This window comes from Danio rerio, chromosome 18 (assembly GCF_052040795.2).
Source record: "Danio rerio strain M-AB ecotype USA chromosome 18, GRCz13ab, whole genome shotgun sequence".
In the NCBI taxonomy this organism is placed as follows: domain Eukaryota; kingdom Metazoa; phylum Chordata; class Actinopteri; order Cypriniformes; family Danionidae; genus Danio; species Danio rerio.
In genome coordinates this window covers 557,501-581,500 of record NC_141038.1, presented here as the reverse complement: position 1 = coordinate 581,500, position 24,000 = coordinate 557,501, and the positions used below count along the sequence as shown (strand labels likewise).

The 24,000-nt window shown below is 44.3% G+C and overlaps 1 protein-coding gene across 8 annotated transcripts in view; it reads right to left on the bottom strand.

Annotated features, from left to right (window-relative positions):
- The window catches only part of fbn1 (fibrillin 1), a 92,069-nt gene that overhangs the window by 43,834 nt on the left and 24,235 nt on the right, over positions 1–24,000 (bottom strand). For all 8 annotated transcript variants that reach the window (XR_015514108.1, XR_015514109.1, XR_015514110.1 and 5 more), the window contains exons 7-20: positions 17,261–17,458; positions 13,592–13,717; positions 11,884–12,009; positions 11,556–11,714; positions 9,792–10,049; positions 8,017–8,163; positions 7,806–7,925; positions 7,194–7,319; positions 6,195–6,317; positions 3,172–3,294; positions 2,658–2,810; positions 1,120–1,173; positions 344–469; positions 135–260 (exon numbers count right to left, since the gene is read on the bottom strand). Coding sequence is in view for 2 of the 8 variants with exons in the window: in XM_087291411.1 (XP_087147537.1) it covers positions 135–260; positions 344–469; positions 1,120–1,173; positions 2,658–2,810; positions 3,172–3,294; positions 6,195–6,317; positions 7,194–7,319; positions 7,806–7,925; positions 8,017–8,163; positions 9,792–10,049; positions 11,556–11,714; positions 11,884–12,009; positions 13,592–13,717; positions 17,261–17,458 (1,965 nt within the window). In the remaining 6 variants the exon portion in view is untranslated. The remainder of the gene's footprint in view (positions 1–134; positions 261–343; positions 470–1,119; positions 1,174–2,657; positions 2,811–3,171; positions 3,295–6,194; positions 6,318–7,193; positions 7,320–7,805; positions 7,926–8,016; positions 8,164–9,791; positions 10,050–11,555; positions 11,715–11,883; positions 12,010–13,591; positions 13,718–17,260; positions 17,459–24,000) is intronic.

Here is a 24,000-nt window from a genome sequence, read left to right as displayed (position 1 = left end):
ACAGAAGGTCAGGAGCACACAAAGATCCCAGAAAAACAGACCCCACAACTAACATTAAACGTGTGTGTGTGTGTGTGTGTGTGTGTGTGTGTGTGTGTGTGTGTGTATATGTATGTGTATATGTCATGACCCACCTTCACACACCTCAGTCTCGGGCTGGAAGGTGTATCCTGTGGGGCAGTGGCAGGTGAAGCTGCCGGGTGTGTTTCTGCACAGGCCGTTCTCACACAGCTGTCGGTTCATCATGCACTCGTCCACATCTGAAACACACACACACACACACACACAGTGAGGCAGGCGTCTGCAGGCGTTGACTCTGGCTCTGCTCTGCGCTGATACTGACCCACGCAGGTTTTCCCGCTGATGTCCACCTCGAAGCCTTCGTTGCAGTTGCACTTGTACGTTCTCAGCATGTTCTCACACACTCCGTTCTGGCAGATATCAGGATCCAGAGCACACTCGTTTATATCTGCGTTCAGGAACACACACACACACACACACACACACGAGCACGTCAGACCATTTCTATTGCCCTGCATATCCTTCATAGGCTTTATTATTAATATTCATATCTGAATGAAACAGTTTACTTGGCAACACTTTACTTCAGTGTTAGTTAAGCATTTATTAATGCTTCATTTGTCAACAATTAAGCATTATGAAGGAATAACAACACTAGTGATTAATAGTTCACAGTTTAAGGTCCCGACATATGCATTGGTTAAACTCACACTGTAAACAATAAAGGTTATTTACAGGTAATTCTCTAACAGAATTTCCAGTGTTGTCATTATACAGTGTGGTATAACAGTGTGGTTTCACATTAAATGTACAGTTATTGCTTGTAATTACGATATCGTATTACGATATAAAGACCAAATGTCCCCACAAGTATAGCATTATCAGTCTTTTTTGCCGTTGTGTGTTAATTTTGTTGGTCTTCATGAGAAAAGCGTGCTCATACATCAGAGAGAATATACAGTGTGCACAGTACAGACATCAGCATAGCTATAAGCCTCTCCATAAAGAATGCTGTGTGTGTGTGTGTGTGTGTGTGTGTGTGTGTGTGTGTGTGTGTGTGTGTGTGTGTGTGTGTGTGTGTTTGTGTTTGGTGTTTACCTTTGCCGCCAGTGGTTGTTCCAGTGCCGTGACTGCAGAGAGCCGAAAACTCCGCTGGAACATAAACACACTATTTAACAATGTGTTTGCAGATGCCAGAGAGCTCTAAACACGTCTGCAGCATGTGTGTGTGTGTGTGTGTGTGTGTGTGTGTGTGTGTGTGTGTGAGAGAGTCAGTGCTGATGTCATGGTCTCCACAGTGATCAGTGGTGAGGAGTGATGTGTGTGAGCTGCTGTTGAGCAGTGTCACGCTACGTGTCTGAGTGTGTGCCTACACATATGTAGGTGCATACATGTGTGCGTGTGTGTGTGTGTGTGTGTGTGTGTGTCTAATACGACATATACGTGTATAAGTATGTGCATATGTCTCTACGTGTGTGTGTTTGCTTGAATCTGTGTTTGAATGTGCCTGATCTTTGCTTCTATGTGTGTGTGGGTATGTATATGCGAGTGTTTGTGTGTGAATGAATGAGTGTGTGTGCATGTGTTTCAGTATGTGTATGTATATGTGTGTGTTCATTTGAGAGTGTGTGTTTCAGTTTATCTGTGTGTGTGTGTGTGTGTGTGTGTGTGTGTGTGTGTGCGTGTGTGTGTGTTTACATGGTAGTTTATGTGTGTACATGTTTAGTGTGTGTGTGTGTGTGTGTGTCTGCGTGTTTTTTGTGTATGTGTGTGTTTGTGCATGCCTCTTGTGTGAGTGTGTGTATGTTACGGTGCATCTGTGTTTATGTGTGTGTGTATGCTAGTATATGTGTTTGCATGTTTAGTGTGTGTGTGTGTGTGTGTCTGTGTGTTTTGTGTATGTGTGTGTTTGTGCATGCATCTTGTGTGAGTGTGTGTGTCTGTTAATAAATGTGTGTGCGTCTCTGTTTACGTGTGTTTGTGTGCTAGTATGTGTGTGCATGTTTTTTGTGTGTGTGTCTGCATGCTTTATGTGTAAGTGTGTGTTTATGCATGCATCTTGTGTGAGTGTATGTTAATATATGTGTGTGCGTCTGTGTTTACGTGTGCGTTTGTATGCTAGTATACGATTGTGTGTGTGTCTGCATGCTTTTTGTGTGTGTGTGTTTGTGCATGCCTTTTGTGTGAGTGTGTGTGTTACCGTGTGTCTGTTTTTATGTGTGTGTGTGTATGCTAGCATATGTGTGTGCATGTTTTTTGTGTATGTGTGTATTTGTGCATACATCTTGTGTGTGTGTATGTTAATATATGTGTATGCATCTGTGTTTACAAGTGTTTGTGTGCTAGTATATGTGTGTCCATGTTTTGTGTGTGTCTGCATGTTTTTTGTATGTGTGTGTTTGTGCATGCATCTGTGTGAGTGTGTATGTTTATATATGTGCGTGCATGTGCGCGTGTCTGTTTACATGTGTGTGTTTGTATGCAAGTATATGTGTGTATTTATAGTGTGTGTCTGCGTGTTTCTTGTGTATGTGTGTGTTTGTGCATGCATCTTGTGTGAGTGTGTATGTATGTTAATATATGTGAGTGTGTCTGTGTTTACATGTGTATTTGTATGTGTGTGTGTGTGTGTGTACCTGAGTTGAGCGGTGGGCAGGGTTGGCAGGGCTCTCCAAAAGCGTACTCCACATTGGCGCAGCAGCATTCAGATTTGGTGACGGCGCCGAAGAGCGGCCGCACACACTGACCACGCTTATATCCTCCATAACACGTGCTGCGCATGTGGGTGTCTGCAGGAAAACACAAACATCAACAATCAGTTCAACACACACACGTACGCAAACACACAGATATACCCTCTCTGTCTGAAACCAGTCCACACACAATAGTACAGATCTACCACATACAGAACACACAAACACTTGTGTGTGTGTATTTATGAGTCTATGTGTAGGAGTGTGTGTGTTTTTTGTTTGTGTGTATTCATGTGTGTGTGTGTGTGTGTGTGTGTGTGTGTGTGTGTGAATGTCTGCAGGAGTGTGTGTTTCTGAGTGTATTTGTAGGAGTGTATGTGTAGGAGTGTGTGAGTGTGTGTGTTTGTGTTTGTGTTTCTGTGTATGAGTATGTGTGTATTTGTGTGTGTATACTCACCTACACAGACGCGTCCATCGAGGCCCACAGCGAGTCCTGGCATACACTCACACCTGAACGAACCCTCTGTGTTCACGCAGTGACCGTTCATACACATACCTGAAACCTCACATTCGTCCACATCTGACACACACACACACACACACACACACACAAACAATTTAAAATAAATTTTAACTTATAATATTTAAATGATTAAATGTAAAATATAATACAAATATTTTGAACCTCAATAATATTTAAATTATGCTAAGATAAACATATAATAAACTGTATAATAATGATAAAGTAAACAACACAAATGAATAAGATTTTAATCCTGGCATGTGTTTTACTAGCAGGATCAGCATCTTTGCATTAGCAGCAGCTCTGGTGAGGTTTGCTCTTTATGACGAGCTGATGATGATGATGATGATGATGATGATGATCATAGATATATACATTAGATGTCGCCTGGCCTGTTGTTGTCTATTGGATGGAATGCGTCAATAGCGCCGCCATCTTGCTACAGGGTAGCGCTCCTTTGAAATGAATGCGGGACCAAGGTACAGTGGAGGCCTGTGGCCATCCAGAGCCAGAGATATACACATACACACATATATCTATGATTGGGAGTTTTCTTGGATGTTAGTATGCAATTTTTTTTTTAATTACGAAAAATATGATTTGACATCACTTTTCTACATTGATGGATCAGTGACCGCAAGGGCATTCCTGACAGAAAGCTTGTGTTTGTGTGTACAGAAATGTACTATTCACCCTCCCTGCTAAATCTGATCTAATCATGTCCTGAAACACAGCTCCTCTCCTGCTTTCACTCCTCATACTGACGGAGGGAGCGATTCGCTTGTGAATGAATCCCCCGAACGACTCTTTCACTAACATTAGCCGACAATAATACAAGTTTCTGGCAGCGCAGCATCTTGTTGTCATATTTCTTTTGCATTGTTTGCTGATTTTATTCAACAAAACTAGCATAAGCCGAGTGTTTAGTGTGAGTTGGAGCTGCTTTGCCGTATGCTGAATGCAGTAAGAGACTGTTATCATCAATAACGTTACCTGATTAGCACAAAAGTTCAGAACATACAAAAACAGAAAAAACTGAATATTACCTATGAAATGTTCTGCCTTTGTGCTTTGTTTTCTTTATTTGCTCGTTACTACACTCGTAGACAGCGCTAAAGTCCCGCATCTTCACGTAGTAACACTGTCTTGACTAGTGTGGTTGAATGACATTTGTCCTGGGAGCACTGTACCAATGTGGCGGCGCTATTGACGCATGCTCAGGGTCCCTATGCGATATCTACTGTATATATCTATGGATGATGATGATGATGTGGTCCTCATCTGTGAGAGGATGAAAGCGTCTGCTAAACCAGTGGTTCTCACAGTGGGGGTCGGGACCCCCTCGGGGGCTTGCAAGACAATGAGGGAGGGGTCGCTTGGTGATTTCCAAAAATCATTCATTCATTCATTTTCTTGTCGGCTTAGTCCCTTTATTAATCCGGGGTCGCCACAGTGGAATAAACCGCCAACTTATCCAGCACATTTTTACGCAGTGGATGCCCTTCCAGCTGCAACCCATCTCTGGGAAACATCCACACACACACACTCGTACACTACGGACAATTTAGCCGACCCAATTCACCTGTAGCGCATGTCTTTGGATTTTGGGGGAAACCGGAAACCCATGCAAACCCAGGTAGAACATGCAAACTCCACACAGAAATGCCAACTGAGCTGAGGATCGAACCAGCGATCCACCGACCTTCTTGCTGTGAGACGACAGCACTACGTACTGCGCCACTGCGTCGCCCTTTTCCAAAAATCACATATATTTTATTAATCTGTTAGAACTATCATGTCTTATCCATAACCTGCAGAATCTATAATATTTAATAGATACTTAAAAAAAAAACATGCAATGAAAAAGTCATCAGCCTTTCAATTTGTTTGTACACTGGATTGCGACCCCTGGGGTTATTATGCTAGATTAACATCACAGCAATAGTGTTAGTTGCAGCAGATGAGCCCCACATCCTCCGCTCGTTCTACACCTGCACAGTGCACATCCTGTCCGGCTGCATCACCACCTGGTATAGGAATAGCACCAGTAGCAATCGCAAAGGCCTGCAGAGGATTGTGCGAACAGCTGGACGCGTTGTAGGAGGTGAGCTTCCCTCCCTTCAGGACATCTACACCAGGCGGTGCATGAGGAAAGCCAAGAACCCTGAAGTGGCTCCAAGTCTCCAAAATTAAACCAAGAATAGTCTTGTGCTGTAAACAGTGTGCTCACCATCCTCATTAAGTGAGATTAATATTAGATTAAACAAATGAATAATGATGATAATAATAGGCCGTTGCTCTTTTTTTGTGTCGTCAGTGAGCTTGTTTATACGGTTCCTATTGGTGTGTGTGCAATAAGTGTATGCTTACAACCACCTCCGAGCATAGAGGGGGTCGCGAGTCACTGGTGTTGTTATTTTAGGGGTCACAGGCTGAAAAGTTTGAGAACCCCTGTGCTAAACAAATGACCACATGTAAACACTGAAGTAAACCGTTCATCTAGAGGAAAACATGACAGAAGCTGGACATCTGCGTCATCAAGATCCAGAATACCCACAATTCAACTGTGCTCAGACTCTCTCAAGCTGAGCGCAATCAGTGTGATCAACAGTAAGTGTGTGTGTGTGTGTGTGTGTGTGTGTGTGTGTGTGTGTGTGTGTGTGAGAGAGTTTCCTGTGTTCTAGACTCATTCCTCTCGAGACTATACAAATCATTAATGAGCAAATACATCATATGCATGACTTCAGTCTGTCTGTGTGTGTGTGTGTGTGTGTGTGTGTGTGTGTGTGTGTGTGTGTGTGTGTGTGTGTGTGTGTGTGTGTGTGTGTAGTTGTGAGGGCCAAATATGTGAAACAGTCCTTACTCACGCTCTGTTTCAGATCTGTTCCAGAGTATATTTGTGTAATGGTTTAGGACTGTGTGTGTGTGTGTGTGTGTGTGTGTGTGTGTCCTCTTACCCACACAGAATCGTCCAGTGCCGTCCAGCAAGTATCCCGGTTTGCAGATGCACTTGAAGCTGCCGTCCTCATTAATGCACATGCCGTTCAGACAGATGTTCCTGATCAAACACTCGTCAGTGTCTGAAACACACACACACACACACACACACACACACACACACACACACACACACGTTCAATTCAATTCAGCTTTCTTTGTATGTTGCTTTTACAATGTCGATTGTGTCAAAGCAGCTTCACATAGAAGATCATAGTGAATTGAAACAGTGTCAGTTCTTATCTATATATCCACAAACATACACAGTCTTATGCAAAAGTTTGTGCACCCCTGATAATTTTCAGAATTGCCGCTATAACATGTTGACCTTTCAGATCAGCAGTTTCATCTGGATATATTTTATACTGTAGAGGAAACGCAACATCTCAGTTCTGACAGAACACTTATTTAATCAGCAGATGCAATGCAATTTAAGTCTTAACAAAAACAGTCGGATGCGTATATTTGAGCACCCCGACAGCATAATGACATCAATCTTTAACACAGCCACCTTTTGCTGAAATAACAGCCTGTAGACGCTTCTTATAGTCAAGGATGAGCCGTGGGCCATTCTTCCATGCAGAGTTCCTCCAGTTCAGTCAGGTTTGATGGGTGCTGAGCATGAACGGCCCTCAAATTAACTCATAATTGTTCAATGATGTTCAGCTCTGGGGACTGGGATGGCCATTCTAGATCATCATATGGTGTCTGAGCATGAAGCCCTCGTAGATGTGGAACTGTGCTTTGTGTCATTGCCCTGCTAAAACATTCAACCCCGCCCATAAATATAGACCACACCCCCATCACTCTTAAACTCCACCTCTCACTTTATGCCTCCGCCCACTTTAATTGGTCCGCTCTGATCAGTTCAGAGCTCTGTGAATGGCCCGTTTCCATGCAGAGCTGCGATTGGTCGTGTGTGCTGTAAACTGCAGTGCATTGTGGGTCAGAAGGCTCACCTTGGCAGTTCTTGCCGTCAGTGGAGATCTCGAAGCCGGCGTTGCAGACGCAGTGGAAACTTCCCTCAGTGTTCACACAGCGGCCGTTGTTACAGATGCGACCGTTGGCTACACACTCATCCAGATCTGAGAGAACACACACACATATGAGGGAGTGTGTATGCATGAGTCTAGTATGTTTTGTAGAGTGTATGTTTTGTGTTTATATGTGTGCAAGTGTGTTTTTAAATGTGCGCAAGTGTGTGTGTGTGTGTGTGTGTGTGTGTGTGTTTGTGTGTGTGTGTGTGTGTGTGTGTATGTCAATGTGTGTGCATGCATGTTAATATTTGTGTGTGTGTGTCTGTGTGCATGCTTCCATGTATTGTGTGTATACGTGAATGTGTGTGTGGGTGCATGTGTTGTGTGTGCGTTTGAGTAGGCCTATGTGTGTAAGTGTGCGCATGCATGTGTCTAGTGTGTGTGAATGTGTTGTGTGTGTGTTCATGTTTGTGTGTCTGTGCATGGATAACGAGGTGTGCAAGTGTGTGTATATGTGCGTGACCGTGTGTGTGTGTGTGTATATGTGCGTGACTGTATGTGTGTGTGTGTGTGTGTGTGTGTGTATAAAGTCACCTCGACACTCAGTTCTGGTGGCGGTGCTCTGGAATCCAGCAGGACACTGGCAGTAGTAAGACCCCTGTGTGTTCACACACTCTCCGTTGACACATGGGTTTCGCTCACACTCGTTCTCATCTAAACACAAACACATGATCAAACACACACACACACACACACAAGTGTGACACTCTCTGACATTGTGAGGATGGATGAGCGGCTCACTGACCGATGCACTCGCCACGGCCGTCCAACCTGAAGCCCCGGTTACACTCGCAGCGGTAACTGCCCGGCGTGGGCACGCAGCGCCCGTTAATGCACAGGTTACGGAAAACCTCACACATGTTCCTGATGCTGACGTTCTGCGGCACGACCACTGCGAGAGAGAGAGAGAGAGAGACCACAACACATCAACACACACACACTCTACACTGCAAATTTTTTGTCCTGTTTCTATTCCAAATATCTAAACATTCTTAAATTGAGAAAAATGTTCTGGACAACCAAATAATATAGTGTTTTTTTTTAGAAATAATGAGTCAAAATTTACAAGATTTACATTAAAACAAGCAAAATAATCTGACACTAGGGAAGAAAAATAATATTATCACTTGAACTGATAGCTCCTGCCTAAAAGACTGATAGCCCCTCCCTAAAAGACTAATAGCCCCTCCCTAAAAGACTAATAGCCCCTCCCTAAAAGACTAATAGCCCCTCCCTAAAAGACTGACAGCCCCTCCCTAAAAGACTAATAGCTCCTCCCTAAAAGACTGACAGCCCCTCCCTAAAAGACTAATAGCCCCTCCCTAAAAGACTAATAGCTCCTCCCTAAAAGACTGATAGCTCCTCCCTAAAATACTGATAGCTCCTCCCTAAAGGACAGATAGCCCCTCCCTAAAAGACTGATAGCTCCTCCCTAAAGGACTGATAATTCCACCCTAAAAGACTGATAGCCCCTCCCTAAAAGACTGATAGCCCCTCCCTAAAAGACTGATAGCTCCTCCCTAAAAGACTGATAGCTCCTCCCTAAAGGACTGATAATTCCACCCTAAAAGACTGATAGCCCCTCCCTAAAAGACTAATAGCCCCTCCCTAAAAGACTGATAGCTACTCCCTAAAAGACTAATAGCTCCTCCCTAAAAGACTGATAGCTCCTCCCTAAAATACTGATAGCTCCTCCCTAAAGGACAGATAGCACCTCCCTAAAAGACTGATAGCTCCTCCCTAAAATACTGATAGCTCCTCCCTAAAGGACTGATAGCTCCTCCCTAAAGGACTGATAATTCCACCCTAAAAGACTGATAGCCCCTCCCTAAAAGACTAATAGCCCCTCCCTAAAAGACTAATAGCTCCTCCCTAAAAGACTGATAGCCCCTCCCTAAAAGAATAATAGACCCTCCCTAAAAGACTGATAGCTCCTCCCTAAAAGACAGATAGCTCCTCCCTAAAGGACTGATAGCTCCTCCCTAAAAGACTGATAGCTCCTCCCTAAAAGACTGATAGCTCCTCCCTAAAAGACTGATAGCTCCTCCCTAAAAGACTGATAGCTACTCCCTAAAAGACTGATAGCTCCTCCCTAAAGGACTGATAGCTCCTCCCTAATATACTGATAGCTCCTCCCTAAAATACTGATCGCTCCTCCCTAAAATACTAAAAGCTCCTCCCTAAAGGACTGATAGCTCCTCCCTAAAATACTGATAGCCCCGCCCTAAAGGATTGATAATCTTGCTTTAAAGGACTGATAAATAAAACAAAGTGTATTTATGTGTGTGTGGTGTGTGGTGTGTGGTGTTTGTGGTGTGTGTGTGTGTGTTCTCCTACCCACACACAATCATCTAGTGTCATAATAAATGTTTGTCTGAGATGTTTGGGTCAGGTGAGGCAGTATGAATGACTAAATCCTCTTGACACACACTGTAGCATCTGTTTGTGACACTTCTGCATGAGCAACAAACAGGAAGTGATGTGTGTTTCCACAGGTGTGCGTGCGTGTGTGTTGATTACCAGGCCTGATTGTGGGTGTGTCCCCAGGGCCCGGTGGCAGAGGTATGGGGTCGCGTGGGTGCGGCTGTCCTGGATACGGCTGTCCAGGATACGGCTCCACTATGATGGGGATTTGTGGGTAAGGGCCCCTTGGGTCATCAGGATAACCAACACCAGGACCCAGACCCGGACCTGGATGTGGAAGTGGAAACGGACCCACAATCGGCCGATCTGGATCAAGAATGGAGGGGCCAATCAGACAGAGACGCTGATACTCCTCTGAGAACAGACAGACAGCAGCATTAGTGACACTTTAATACGCTTATACATATCGCTCATTCCAGATCATCTAGTTTATATTTAATACACTCTGGAGACTGGATTCTTCACAATACTGGACTAAACATTCCAACGTTATGTTCAGTGATGAAGGTGAAACATTACAAGTAACGCAAGTTACAAAAAAAATGTGATTTTAAGTGACGAGTAAAGTAACACATCAATTTTATAAGATACAGTGCATGTGGACAGTATTGATGGTGCTTAACCTTTTCCACATGTGTTTATGTTACAGCCTCATTCCAAAATAGATTAAACTGACTTATTTCCTCAACATTCTACACACAATCCCCCATAATGACAATGTGGAGAAAGAGTTTTTGAAATTGTTGCACATTTATTACAAATAAAACACCTGATAAATGAGATGTACATCAGTGTTCACAGCTCTAAATGGAGCTCAGGTACATTCTGTCTCCACTGATCATTCTGGAGATGTTCCAGCAGCTTCACCTGTGCTCAATTCAGCTGATGGACATGATCTGAAAAGGCTACAGCTGTCTATATAAGGGCCCAGGGTTGACAGTGCATGACAAAGCACAAACCAAGCATGAAGACAAAGGAATTGTCTGTAGACCTCCGAGACAGGATTGTGAGGCACAAGGCTGGGGAAGGTGACAGAAACATTTCTGCTGCTCTGAAAGCTCCAATGAGCACAGCGGCCTGCATCATCCGTATGTGGAAGATGTTTAACCAGCAGGACTCTTCCTAGAGCTGGCCGGCCATCTAAGCTGAGTGATCGGGGGAGAAGAGCCTTAGTCAGGAGGTGATCAATAACCCGATGGTCACTCTGTCTGAGCTCCAGCGTTCTTCTGTGGAGAGAGGAGAACCTTACAGAAGGACAACCATCTGTGCAGCAATCCACCAATCAGGCGTCTGTATGGTAGAGCGGGCAGATGGAAGACACTCCCCGCCTGGAGTTTACCATCTGCAGGACTCTCAGAGCATCAGAAACTAAACTCTCTGCTCTGATGAGACTCAAACTGAACTGTTTGGAGTGAACGCCAGGCGTTACGTGTGGAGAACAGCAGGCAGCGCTCATCAGCAGGCTAACAGCATCCCTACAGTGAAGCATGGTGGTGGCAGCACGTGTGAATTTCCCTTTTGGAATAATCCAGTCGAACAAACAAACAATAAAATAATAACACAGGCTCATCTGCGTACTGCCAAGATATATATGAAGAGTTCAGATGTAAACACCTCTAAATCCTCCTCTAAAATAAGCATTTTCATCAGGCGCCTGTGTGTAAGTCCTTTTCTTGGTCTTCAAAGTGAAATATCTCAACATAAACAAAGGAGGCTGAGAGCGATGTTCATTTTCGAGGGAAATTTCAGACACACTTTTTTGCACGGTTTTTGCATCTGAAGTCATCATATTTGACTATTATTTCCCCATTTTATCAAATATTTTGTGAAGTGTTGACGTGTGAGTGTGTGTGTGATCACCTGTTCCACGTATGGGACACATCTCTGGAACACTGCTGCCTGAAGCGCTCCAGCATCCTCGGTTCTCACAGCAGCAGCGGCTCTTAGACATCTGCTGCTGCAGCGGATTAGCACAGCGCCCGCTCACAATGTTAGCATAGCAGGACCCCGTACGGGCATCTGAACACACACACACACACACACACACACACACACACACACACACACACACACACACACACACATTTACGTAGCTATCTTAATGCCAGCACTACATAATCTTCTATATTTTACAATTTCGCATCCTCCACCTAACCCTCACAGAAAACTGTGTGTGTGTCAGACTCACCAGTGCAGCGTGAGCCGTCCAGCGCCGTGTCGTAGCCCAGTGGACACCTGCAGAAGTAGCTGCCGATGGTGTTGGAGCACTGACCTCCACTGCACAGCCCCGGAAGATGAACACACTCATCCACATCTGAGACAAACACACACACAGACACACACACGCACACACACACACACATGCACATGCATACACACACACAAACACATATACACACACACACACACACACATCAACCAGTGCTTTAATGGCCTGTTTCCAGTGATACGGTACGGTATGGTTGGGTTCGTTATGCTTTTACTGCTGTTTCCACTGTCAAAGTGTACATAAAAGCGAACCGTACCGTACAACTTTTGGACACCCTTTGCAAAGGATACCTAGCCGGCATAAAGGGTACCATAAGGCGGAGCTAGACGAGCAGCTGAATGTTATTGGTTTACAGAGATGCGTCACTCGCAGAAGCAGGAGAATGAACACAAAGCATTTTAAACACACAGCGAGACATTACACAGTAATAATATATACATATAATAACAAGCCATGGTCGACCCGAGCTCAAACAAACATCGTCGTCTTGATGAACAGCCACAAAGCCAAGAAGAAGAGCAGAATCTGCCGTGTCCTGTTGTTGTTTTACGAGCCCGTCTAAAAGTGCGAGCGGTTTCACTTTCTCCAGAGAGCTCGCGATCGCATCTATGTTTGAAATAACGAATTTGAGCTGCAGATAATAACGTGTGCGTGATTATTGAAGAACTGCTGACATCTGATCCTTTCAGAAACAGACAAACGCGAGAGTGAAGTGTGAAAAGACAAAGGAGAAGCCGGACAAAACACAGGAGCAGATTGTTTCAGCATCCTGAATCATGACCACACTGCCATGTTGAACTATCATCATCAGCTTCTGGACTATTATGAGCTCTGAATGACGGAGTGACTCTAACAGAGGCTCCATGTGCTGCTGCAGATTACACACACACACAGATGAGAGGTCTGCTCTGACTGTGGGCTATATTGTGTGTGTTTTTAAACTCATATAAGGACTAAATGTCTGCTGTGTGTAGTTCTTCTGTACTTAGTAACATATCGGGGGCTGAATGTGTTCATATATGTTTATTTATTTATTTATTCTATATAATTACAGATGATAATGCAGCTATTATATCATTGATCTGCAGTTATAATCAAATCCTGTTGATAGACGGGTTAGTGATGAACATTTATACAGTACTGATGTGTGTAAAGCCTCTGTGTTGCGGGAAGTGCTGCTCATATGATATGTGAGCGACCCGTACAGCTTTACTGTAGACATTTCCTCCAGTAAAAATGACTGAGGGTACCCTTAATACCCGTTTGGCAGTGGAAACGCAAGCCTGATAAAGGTGGCCCGTACTGTACCATACCACTCAGTGGAAACGAGCCATAATACACAATGCATATGTAAACACACACACACACATGTGCATGTGTATTTGTTTATCTGTGTGACATGTGCATCTGTGTATGTGTCTGTGTGTGTGGTTTAAATTTAGTGTGTCTGTGTGTGTGTGTGTGTGTGTCTGTGTGTCTGTGTGTGTGTGAGTGTGTGTGTGTGTGTGTGTGTGTCTGTGTGTCTGTGTGTGTGTGAGTGTGTGTGTGTCTGTGTGTCTGTGTGTGTGTGTGTGTGTGTGTGAGTGTGTGTGTGTGTGTGTGTGTGTGTGTGTGTGTGTGTCCCCACCTTCACATTTCTGTGTGATTTCGTTGAACTTGTGTCCGGCGGGGCATTTGCACTCAAATGAGCCCACAGTGTTCACACAGTTCCCCCCCTGACAGAGTCCTGGAATGGCCTGGCACTCGTCCACATCTGCCAAACACACACACACACACACACACACACACACACACACAGGAAATGGTTTAACAACGCAACACAACAGATGCACTCAAATCAGTGTGTATAATTCAAAACAGAGTAACAAGAGGAGGAAAACAGCAGCGCTCCTGAACTGTGTGTGTGTGTGTGTGTGTGTGTGTGTGTGTGTGAGTGTGTGTGTAGCACCAAAAACAGCAGACTTACGACATTAAACAGATAGAGATCTTGATGGCTAACGACTCCTCTGTGACTGATTAAATGCATAATGAGCGTCACTGACTGAGCTGTTGTGCAGAAACACACACGTGAACACGACACACAACACACAGAGGAGACGCAGAGAAACAAATAACTAACGGTCTGATCATACAATGAGCCCAAACAGCAACAAAATATGAATAAAACAACTCAGCAAGGCTTTATTTGATCAATAATACAGTGTAAACAGTGAGACATCATTATCATTTACAGCAGATTATTTTATATGAGGCACACGGTGGTGCAGTGGTCAGCACTGTGGCCTCACAGCAAGAAGGTCTCTGGTTTGAGTCTCGGCTGGGTCAGTTGGTGTTTCTGTGTGGAGTTTGCATGTTCTCCCCGTGTTGCCGTGGGTTTCCTCCGGGTGCTCCGGTTTCCCCCACAGTCCAAACACATGCGCTATAGGGGAACTGATCAACTACACTGGCGGTAGTGTGTGTGAGTGTGTGTGTGTGTGTGTGTGTGTGTGTGTGTGTGTGTGTGTGTGAATAAGTATAAGTGTATGGGTGTTTTCCAGTACTGAGTTGCGCATCTGCTATGTAAAAAATATGCTGGAATAGTTGGTGGTTCATTCCGCTGTGGCGACTCCTGATTAATAAAGGGACTAAGCAGAAGGAGAATGAATGAATGAATGATTTGAGTGTGATTATATAGTAAAGTGTCATTTATATCTGACGTAGAGCTGAAATTTCAGCATTAGTACTCTCAGTGTCACATGATCCTTCAGAAATCAGCATAATGTGATGAATAAAGGTAGAATCTTCTGTACTTTTAAGAAATCATCCTTCATCAATGATAATTCATTCATTCATTCATTCATTTTTCTTCAGCTTATGCCGTGGTCACATTACAGTTATACAGCGCTGCAAAAAGGGGCGGGATTAACAAGATGATCAGTCAATTTAAAAAGCGAGCGATTGGTCCATATTTAAAATTTCCATCAAAAGTAGTCATGTTTTGATTTATGACTGGTCTCATGCAGTCACATGATGCGATTTCGCAGGTCAGAATTCACAAAGCTTGAACTTTGCAATGCAGCGAACTGCGAAACTTGTCAAACGAGCTAGAGTTTCTAGTCTGCCGCATTCGCATCCATATGAGTGGAAGTTTATGAGGAAATAAACGCCAGCTTGACCACAACTTAAGTCTCTATTACAGAGTTCGCCACCAAGAAATGAACCGCCACCTATGCAGGGTATGTTTTACACAGCGGATGCCCTTTCACCTGCAACCCAGTTATGGGAAACACCCTTACACACTTATTCACACACACACTCATACACTACAGCCAGTGTAGTTGATCAGTTCCCCTATAGCGCATGTGTTTGGACTGTGGGGGAAACCGGAGCACCCGGAGGAAACCCACACCAACACGGGGAGAACATGCAAACTCCACACAGAAACACCACCTGACCCAGCCGAGACTCAAACCAGCGACTCTGCACAGTGTAGTTCCAGCCCTGATCAAACACACCTGGTCAAACTAATGGAGACTGCAGGCTTGTCTGGGACCTGCAGGTAAGTGTGTTAGAGCAGACCTGGAACTAAACTGTGCAGAGCAGCGGCCCGCCAGGAACTGAGCTTAACCTTGAGTCTACAGAATATAACATATCCAGACTAATACTGAATACATGGACACACACACATACACGTGCAAACACACACATACACATGCAAACACACCCACACACGTGCACACAGATGCAAACACACACACACATGCGCGCATACACACACACACACACACACACACACACACACACACACACACACACACACACACACACACACACACACACACACACACAAAGTCAAGCAAACACAAAAATACACATACAAACACACAAACATGCTCACATAATGTGCGCACACACACATGCATACCACCTGTACAGATAAACACACACACATGCATGCACATACACAAGCACACACGCACTCACACCCACACACATGCTTGCATATACACACACACATGCACATACACACCTGTGCAAACACACACATGCACATACACATGCACACACACCCACACACATACTTGCACACATACAGACAAACAAATGCATACACACACACACACACCTGTGCACATACACACACTCAAACACATGCATAAACGCACATGCACATACACACACACACACAATCCTCACACACATGCTTGCATACACACATACAAATTCATACACACACACATGCATACACAGCTGTTTACCCATACATACATACACTCAGACACACACCTGTGCACATACACAGACAAACACACGCACGCACATACACACACAAACGCACGCACGCACGTACATACATACACATACACCCACACGCTTGCATACACACAGACAAACAAATGCATATACACACACACACAAACACACACACACACACTCACATGCACACACACTCAGACACACACACACTCCTGCAAGCGCACTCAGTGAAAAATGCAGTCTCATGCACAGACACACACACACACACACACACAGAAGAATGTGGTCTCATGAGCGCACACACGCGCATACATACACACACAGGCAGGCAGATGGATGACAAGAGAAGGAATACTGAGAGATGAGATAAAGAGCTGATTGATTAGAGGAGGAGTGTGAGAAACAATAGAGAGAGAGAGAAAGAGAGAGAGACGAATGCTCACTCGCTCGCCCACAGCAGCTCAGACAGCCAGACGACGGAGGAATTCACCCAGCTGGAGGAACAACACTCACTGCCAAACCACATACACACACACACACCTATACTGTATCTATCTCACTTACACACACTCACACACACACACACACACACACACACACACACCTATACTGTATCTATCTCACTTACACACACACACACACCTATATATACTGTATATGGTCTATCTCTCTCTCTTTCACACACACACACACACACACACACACACACACACACACACACACACACACACACACACTGATCGTCTTTAATTGAGTCAGGTTGATTCTGGAATGCTCACACTCTGCAAACAAGCACACACTGTCAGAACACATACACACACGGCTCAGCGATCTGGACCATCACACACAGTCTGTTTGAGTGTCAGTGTGTGTGTGTGAGTGTGTACAGTATGTTCAGGTGTGTGTATTTTGGTTTACAAGGATCTAAAATGTGTGTGATGACCTGATATATTTGTGTGTGTGTGTGTGTGTGTGTGTGTGTGTGTGTGTGTGTGTGTGTGTTACTGTATTTGAGTGTGTGTGTTTGTGTGTGTGTGTGTGTGTGTGTGTTTGCTCGTACCCTGACAGGCCCCCGAGCGGTGGTTGGGGATGAATCCGCGTCTGCAGGGGTGTGGCTGTGCTGGACACTGTTCGCAGGGGTGACCCCAGGCCCGTCCCACCGTCGCACAACACAGAGTCTTCGTACACACAATCCCTGTCAGCTGACCCTGACACATCTGATTACTGACTGATGCAAAACACGGCCCCGTCCGGTAATCTGGAGGAAACACACACACACACACACACACACACACACACACACACGAGACAGCAGATAAAGCATTCTCCACACAATGAGCATAAAACTAACACAAACATAATGTGTTCACAAGATTTCACATGTGCAGAAAACACGACGACTGGAACTGAGAGCATGTGCTGAATCACACTGCAGCTCTATATATAAACATCAAACACATCTTATGAAGCATAACACACACACACACACACACACACACTGCAGCACACTGACAAAGAAACATGTTAAACACACCAAAACACATAACCAACAACACTTCAGAGTACATCGAAATCAAACACAACAACATGTTGAACACACCAAAACACTGAAACGCCAAAACACACCAATGTCAAACACGCCAAAACACTCAAACACACCAAAACACACCAATGTCAAACACGCCAAAACACTCAAACACGCCAAAACACGCAAACACGCCAAAACACTCAAACACGCCAAAACACTCAAACACGCCAAAACACTCAAACACGCCAAAACACACCAATGTCAAACACGCCAAAACACTTAAACACGCCAAAACACACCAATGTCAAACACGCTAAAACACATCCAATGTCAAACACGCCAAAACACACCAATGTCAAACACGCCAAAACACTCAAACACGCCAAAACACAGCAATGTCAAACACGCCAAAACACACCAATGTCAAACACGCCAAAACACTCAAACATGCCAAAACACATCCAATGTCAAACACGCCAAAACACTCAAACACGCCAAAACACACCAATGTCAAACACGCCAAAACACTCAAACACGCCAAAACACTCAAACACGCCAAAACACACCAATGTCAAACACGCCAAAACACTCAAACATGCCAAAACACTCAAACATGCCAAAACACATCCAATGTCAAACACGCCAAAACACTCAAACACGCCAAAACACTCAAACACGCCAAAACACTCAAACACGCCAAAACACACCAATGTCAAACACGCCAAAACACATCCAATGTCAAACACGCCAAAACACATCCAATGTCAAACACGCCAAAACACTCAAACACGCCAAAACACATCCAATGTCAAACACGCCAAAACACACAAACACGCCAAAACACTCAAACACGCCAAAACACTCAAACACGCCAAAACACACCAATGTCAAACACGCCAAAACACACAAACACGCCAAAACACTCAAACACGCCAAAACACACCAATGTCAAACACGCCAAAACACTCAAACACGCCAAAACACACCAATGTCAAACACGCCAAAACACTCAAACACGCCAAAACACACCAATGTCAAACACGCCAAAACACTCAAACACGCCAAAACACAGCAATGTCAAACACGCCAAAACATTCAAACACGCCAAAACACTCAAACACGCCAAAACACTCAAACACACCAAAACACTCAAACACGCCAAAACACATCCAATGTCAAACACGCCAAAACACACCAATGTCAAACACGCCAAAACACTCAAACACGCCAAAACACACCAATGTCAAACACGCCAAAACACACCAATGTCAAACACGCCAAAACACTCAAACATGCCAAAACACATCCAATGTCAAACACGCCAAAACACACAAACACGCCAAAACACAGCAATGTCAAACACGCCAAAACACACAAACACGCCAAAACACTCAAACACGCCAAAACACACCAATGTCAAACACGCCAAAACACTCAAACACGCCAAAACACTCAAACATGCCAAAACACATCCAATGTCAAACACGCCAAAACACACAAACACGCCAAAACACTCAAACACGCCAAAACACACCAATGTCAAACACGCCAAAACACATCCAATGTCAAACACGCCAAAACACATCCAACGTCAAACACGCCAAAACACACAAACACGCCAAAACACTCAAACACGCCAAAACACTCAAACACGCCAAAACACTCAAACACGCCAAAACACACCAATGTCAAACACGCCAAAACACACAAACACGCCAAAACACTCAAACACGCCAAAACACACCAATGTCAAACACGCCAAAACACACAAACACGCCAAAACACTCAAACACGCCAAAACACACAAACACGCCAAAACACTCAAACACGCCAAAACACACCAATGTCAAACACGCCAAAACACTCAAACACGCCAAAACACACCAATGTCAAACACGCCAAAACACTCAAACACGCCAAAACACAGCAATGTCAAACACGCCAAAACACTCAAACACGCCAAAACACTCAAACACGCCAAAACACTCAAACATGCCAAAACACTCAAACACGCCAAAACACTCAAACACGCCAAAACACACCAATGTCAAACACGCCAAAACACTCAAACACGCCAAAACACACCAATGTCAAACACGCCAAAACACTCAAACACGCCAAAACACTCAAACACGCCAAAACACACCAATGTCAAACACGCCAAAACACTCAAACACGCCAAAACACACCAATGTCAAACACGCCAAAAACACAGCAATGTCAAACACGCCAAAACACTCAAACACGCCAAAACACTCAAACACGCCAAAACACTCAAACACGCCAAAACACTCAAACACGCCAAAACACATCCAATGTCAAACACGCCAAAACACAGCAATGTCAAACACGCCAAAACACTCAAACACGCCAAAACACTCAAACACGCCAAAACACTCAAACACGCCAAAACACTCAAACACGCCAAAACACATCCAATGTCAAACACGCCAAAACACACCAATGTCAAACACGCCAAAACACTCAAACACGCCAAAACACTCAAACACGCCAAAACACAGCAATGTCAAACACGCCAAAACACTCAAACACGCCAAAACACTCAAACACGCCAAAACACTCAAACACGCCAAAACACTCAAACACGCCAAAACACTCAAACACGCCAAAACACACAAACACGCCAAAACACTCAAACACGCCAAAACACTCAAACACGCCAAAACACTCAAACACGCCAAAACACTCAAACACGCCAAAACACTCAAACACGCCAAAACACTCAAACACGCCAAAACACTCAAACACGCCAAAACACATCCAATGTCAAACACGCCAAAACACACCAATGTCAAACACGCCAAAACACACCAATGTCAAACACGCCAAAACACTCAAACACGCCAAAACACAGCAATGTCAAACACGCCAAAACACTCAAACACGCCAAAACACTCAAACACGCCAAAACACTCAAACACGCCAAAACACTCAAACACGCCAAAACACACCAATGTCAAACACGCCAAAACACTCAAACACGCCAAAACACACCAATGTCAAACACGCCAAAACACTCAAACACGCCAAAACACTCAAACATGCCAAAACACATCCAATGTCAAACACGCCAAAACACACAAACACGCCAAAACACTCAAACACGCCAAAACACACCAATGTCAAACACGCCAAAACACTCAAACACGCCAAAACACTCAAACATGCCAAAACACTCAAACACGCCAAAACACTCAAACACGCCAAAACACTCAAACACGCCAAAACACATCCAATGTCAAACACGCCAAAACACACCAATGTCAAACACGCCAAAACACTCAAACACGCCAAAACACACCAATGTCAAACACGCCAAAACACTCAAACACGCCAAAACACACCAATGTCAAACACGCCAAAACACTCAAACACGCCAAAACACTCAAACACGCCAAAACACTCAAACACGCCAAAACACTCAAACACGCCAAAACACATCCAATGTCAAACACGCCAAAACACACCAATGTCAAACACGCCAAAACACTCAAACACGCCAAAACACTCAAACATGCCAAAACACATCCAATGTCAAACACGCCAAAACACACAAACACGCCAAAACACTCAAACACGCCAAAACACACCAATGTCAAACACGCCAAAACACTCAAACACGCCAAAACACTCAAACATGCCAAAACACTCAAACACGCCAAAACACTCAAACACGCCAAAACACTCAAACACGCCAAAACACATCCAATGTCAAACACGCCAAAACACAGCAATGTCAAACACGCCAAAACACTCAAACACGCGAAAACACTCAAACACGCCAAAACACATCCAATGTCAAACACGCCAAAACACACCAATGTCAAACACGCCAAAACACTCAAACACGCCAAAACACAGCAATGTCAAACACGCCAAAACACTCAAACACGCCAAAACACTCAAACACGCCAAAACACTCAAACACGCCAAAACACTCAAACACGCCAAAACACTCAAACACGCCAAAACACTCAAACACGCCAAAACACTCAAACACGCCAAAACACTCAAACACGCCAAAACACATCCAATGTCAAACACGCCAAAACACACCAATGTCAAACACGCCAAAACACACCAATGTCAAACACGCCAAAACACTCAAACACGCCAAAACACAGCAATGTCAAACACGCCAAAACACTCAAACACGCCAAAACACTCAAACACGCCAAAACACTCAAACACGCCAAAACACTCAAACACGCCAAAACACTCAAACACGCCAAAACACACCAATGTCAAACACGCCAAAACACTCAAACACGCCAAAACACTCAAACACGCCAAAACACTCAAACACGCCAAAACACTCAAACACGCCAAAACACTCAAACACGCCAAAACACTCAAACACGCCAAAACACTCAAACACGCCAAAACACTCAAACACGCCAAAACACTCAAACACGCCAAAACACATCCAATGTCAAACACGCCAAAACACACCAATGTCAAACACGCCAAAACACACCAATGTCAAACACGCCAAAACACTCAAACACGCCAAAACACAGCAATGTCAAACACGCCAAAACACTCAAACACGCCAAAACACTCAAACACGCCAAAACACTCAAACACGCCAAAACACTCAAACACGCCAAAACACTCAAACACGCCAAAACACACCAATGTCAAACACGCCAAAACACTCAAACACGCCAAAACACACCAATGTCAAACACGCCAAAACACTCAAACACGCCAAAACACTCAAACATGCCAAAACACATCCAATGTCAAACACGCCAAAACACACAAACACGCCAAAACACTCAAACACGGCAAAACACACCAATGTCAAACAGGCCAAAACACTCAAACACGCCAAAACACTTAAACACGCCAAAACACTCAAACACGCCAAAACACTCAAACACGCCAAAACACTCAAACATGCCAAAACACATCCAATGTCAAACACGCCAAAACACTCAAACACGCCAAAACACTCAAACATGCCAAAACACATCCAATGTCAAACACGCCAAAACACACAAACACGCCAAAACACTCAAACACGCCAAAACACATCCAGTGTCAATCACGCCAAAACACATCCAATGTCAAACACGCCAGAACACTCAAACACGCCAAAACACTCAAACATGCCAAAACAAATCCAATGTCAAACACGCCAAAACACACAAACACGCCAAAACACTCAAACACGCCAAAACACACCAATGTCAAACACGGCAAAACACATCCAATGTCAAACACGCCAAAACACACAAACACGCCAAAACACTCAAACACGCCAAAACACTCAAACACGCCAAAACACACCAATGTCAAATACGCCAAAACACACAAACACGCCAAAACACTCAAACACGCCAAAACACACCAATGTCAAACACGCCAAAACACTCAAACACGCCAAAACACACCAATGTCAAACACGCCAAAACACTCAAACACGCCAAAACACACCAATGTCAAACACGCCAAAACACTCAAACACGCCAAAACACACCAATGTCAAACACGCCAAAACACTCAAACACGCCAAAACACAGCAATGTCAAACACGCCAAAACACTCAAACACGCCAAAACACTCAAACACGCCAAAACACTCAAACACGCCAAAACACATCCAATGTCAAACACGCCAAAACACACCAATGTCAAACACGCCAAAACACTCAAACACGCCAAAACACTCAAACATGCCAAAACACATCCAATGTCAAACACGCCAAAACACACAAACACGCCAAAACACTCAAACACGCCAAAACACACCAATGTCAAACACGCCAAAACACTCAAACAAGCCAAAACACTCAAACATGCCAAAACACTCAAACACGCCAAAACACTCAAACACGCCAAAACACTCAAACACGCCAAAACACATCCAATGTCAAACACGCCAAAACACAGCAATGTCAAACACGCCAAAACACTCAAACACGCGAAAACACTCAAACACGCCAAAACACATCCAATGTCAAACACGCCAAAACACACCAATGTCAAACACGCCAAAACACTCAAACACGCCAAAACACATCCAATGTCAAACACGCCAAAACACACCAATGTCAAACACGCCAAAACACTCAAACACGCCAAAACACTCAAACACGCCAAAACACAGCAATGTCAAACACGCCAAAACACTCAAACACGCCAAAACACTCAAACACGCCAAAACACTCAAACACGCCAAAACACTCAAACACGCCAAAACACTCAAACACGCCAAAACACTCAAACACGCCAAAACACTCAAAC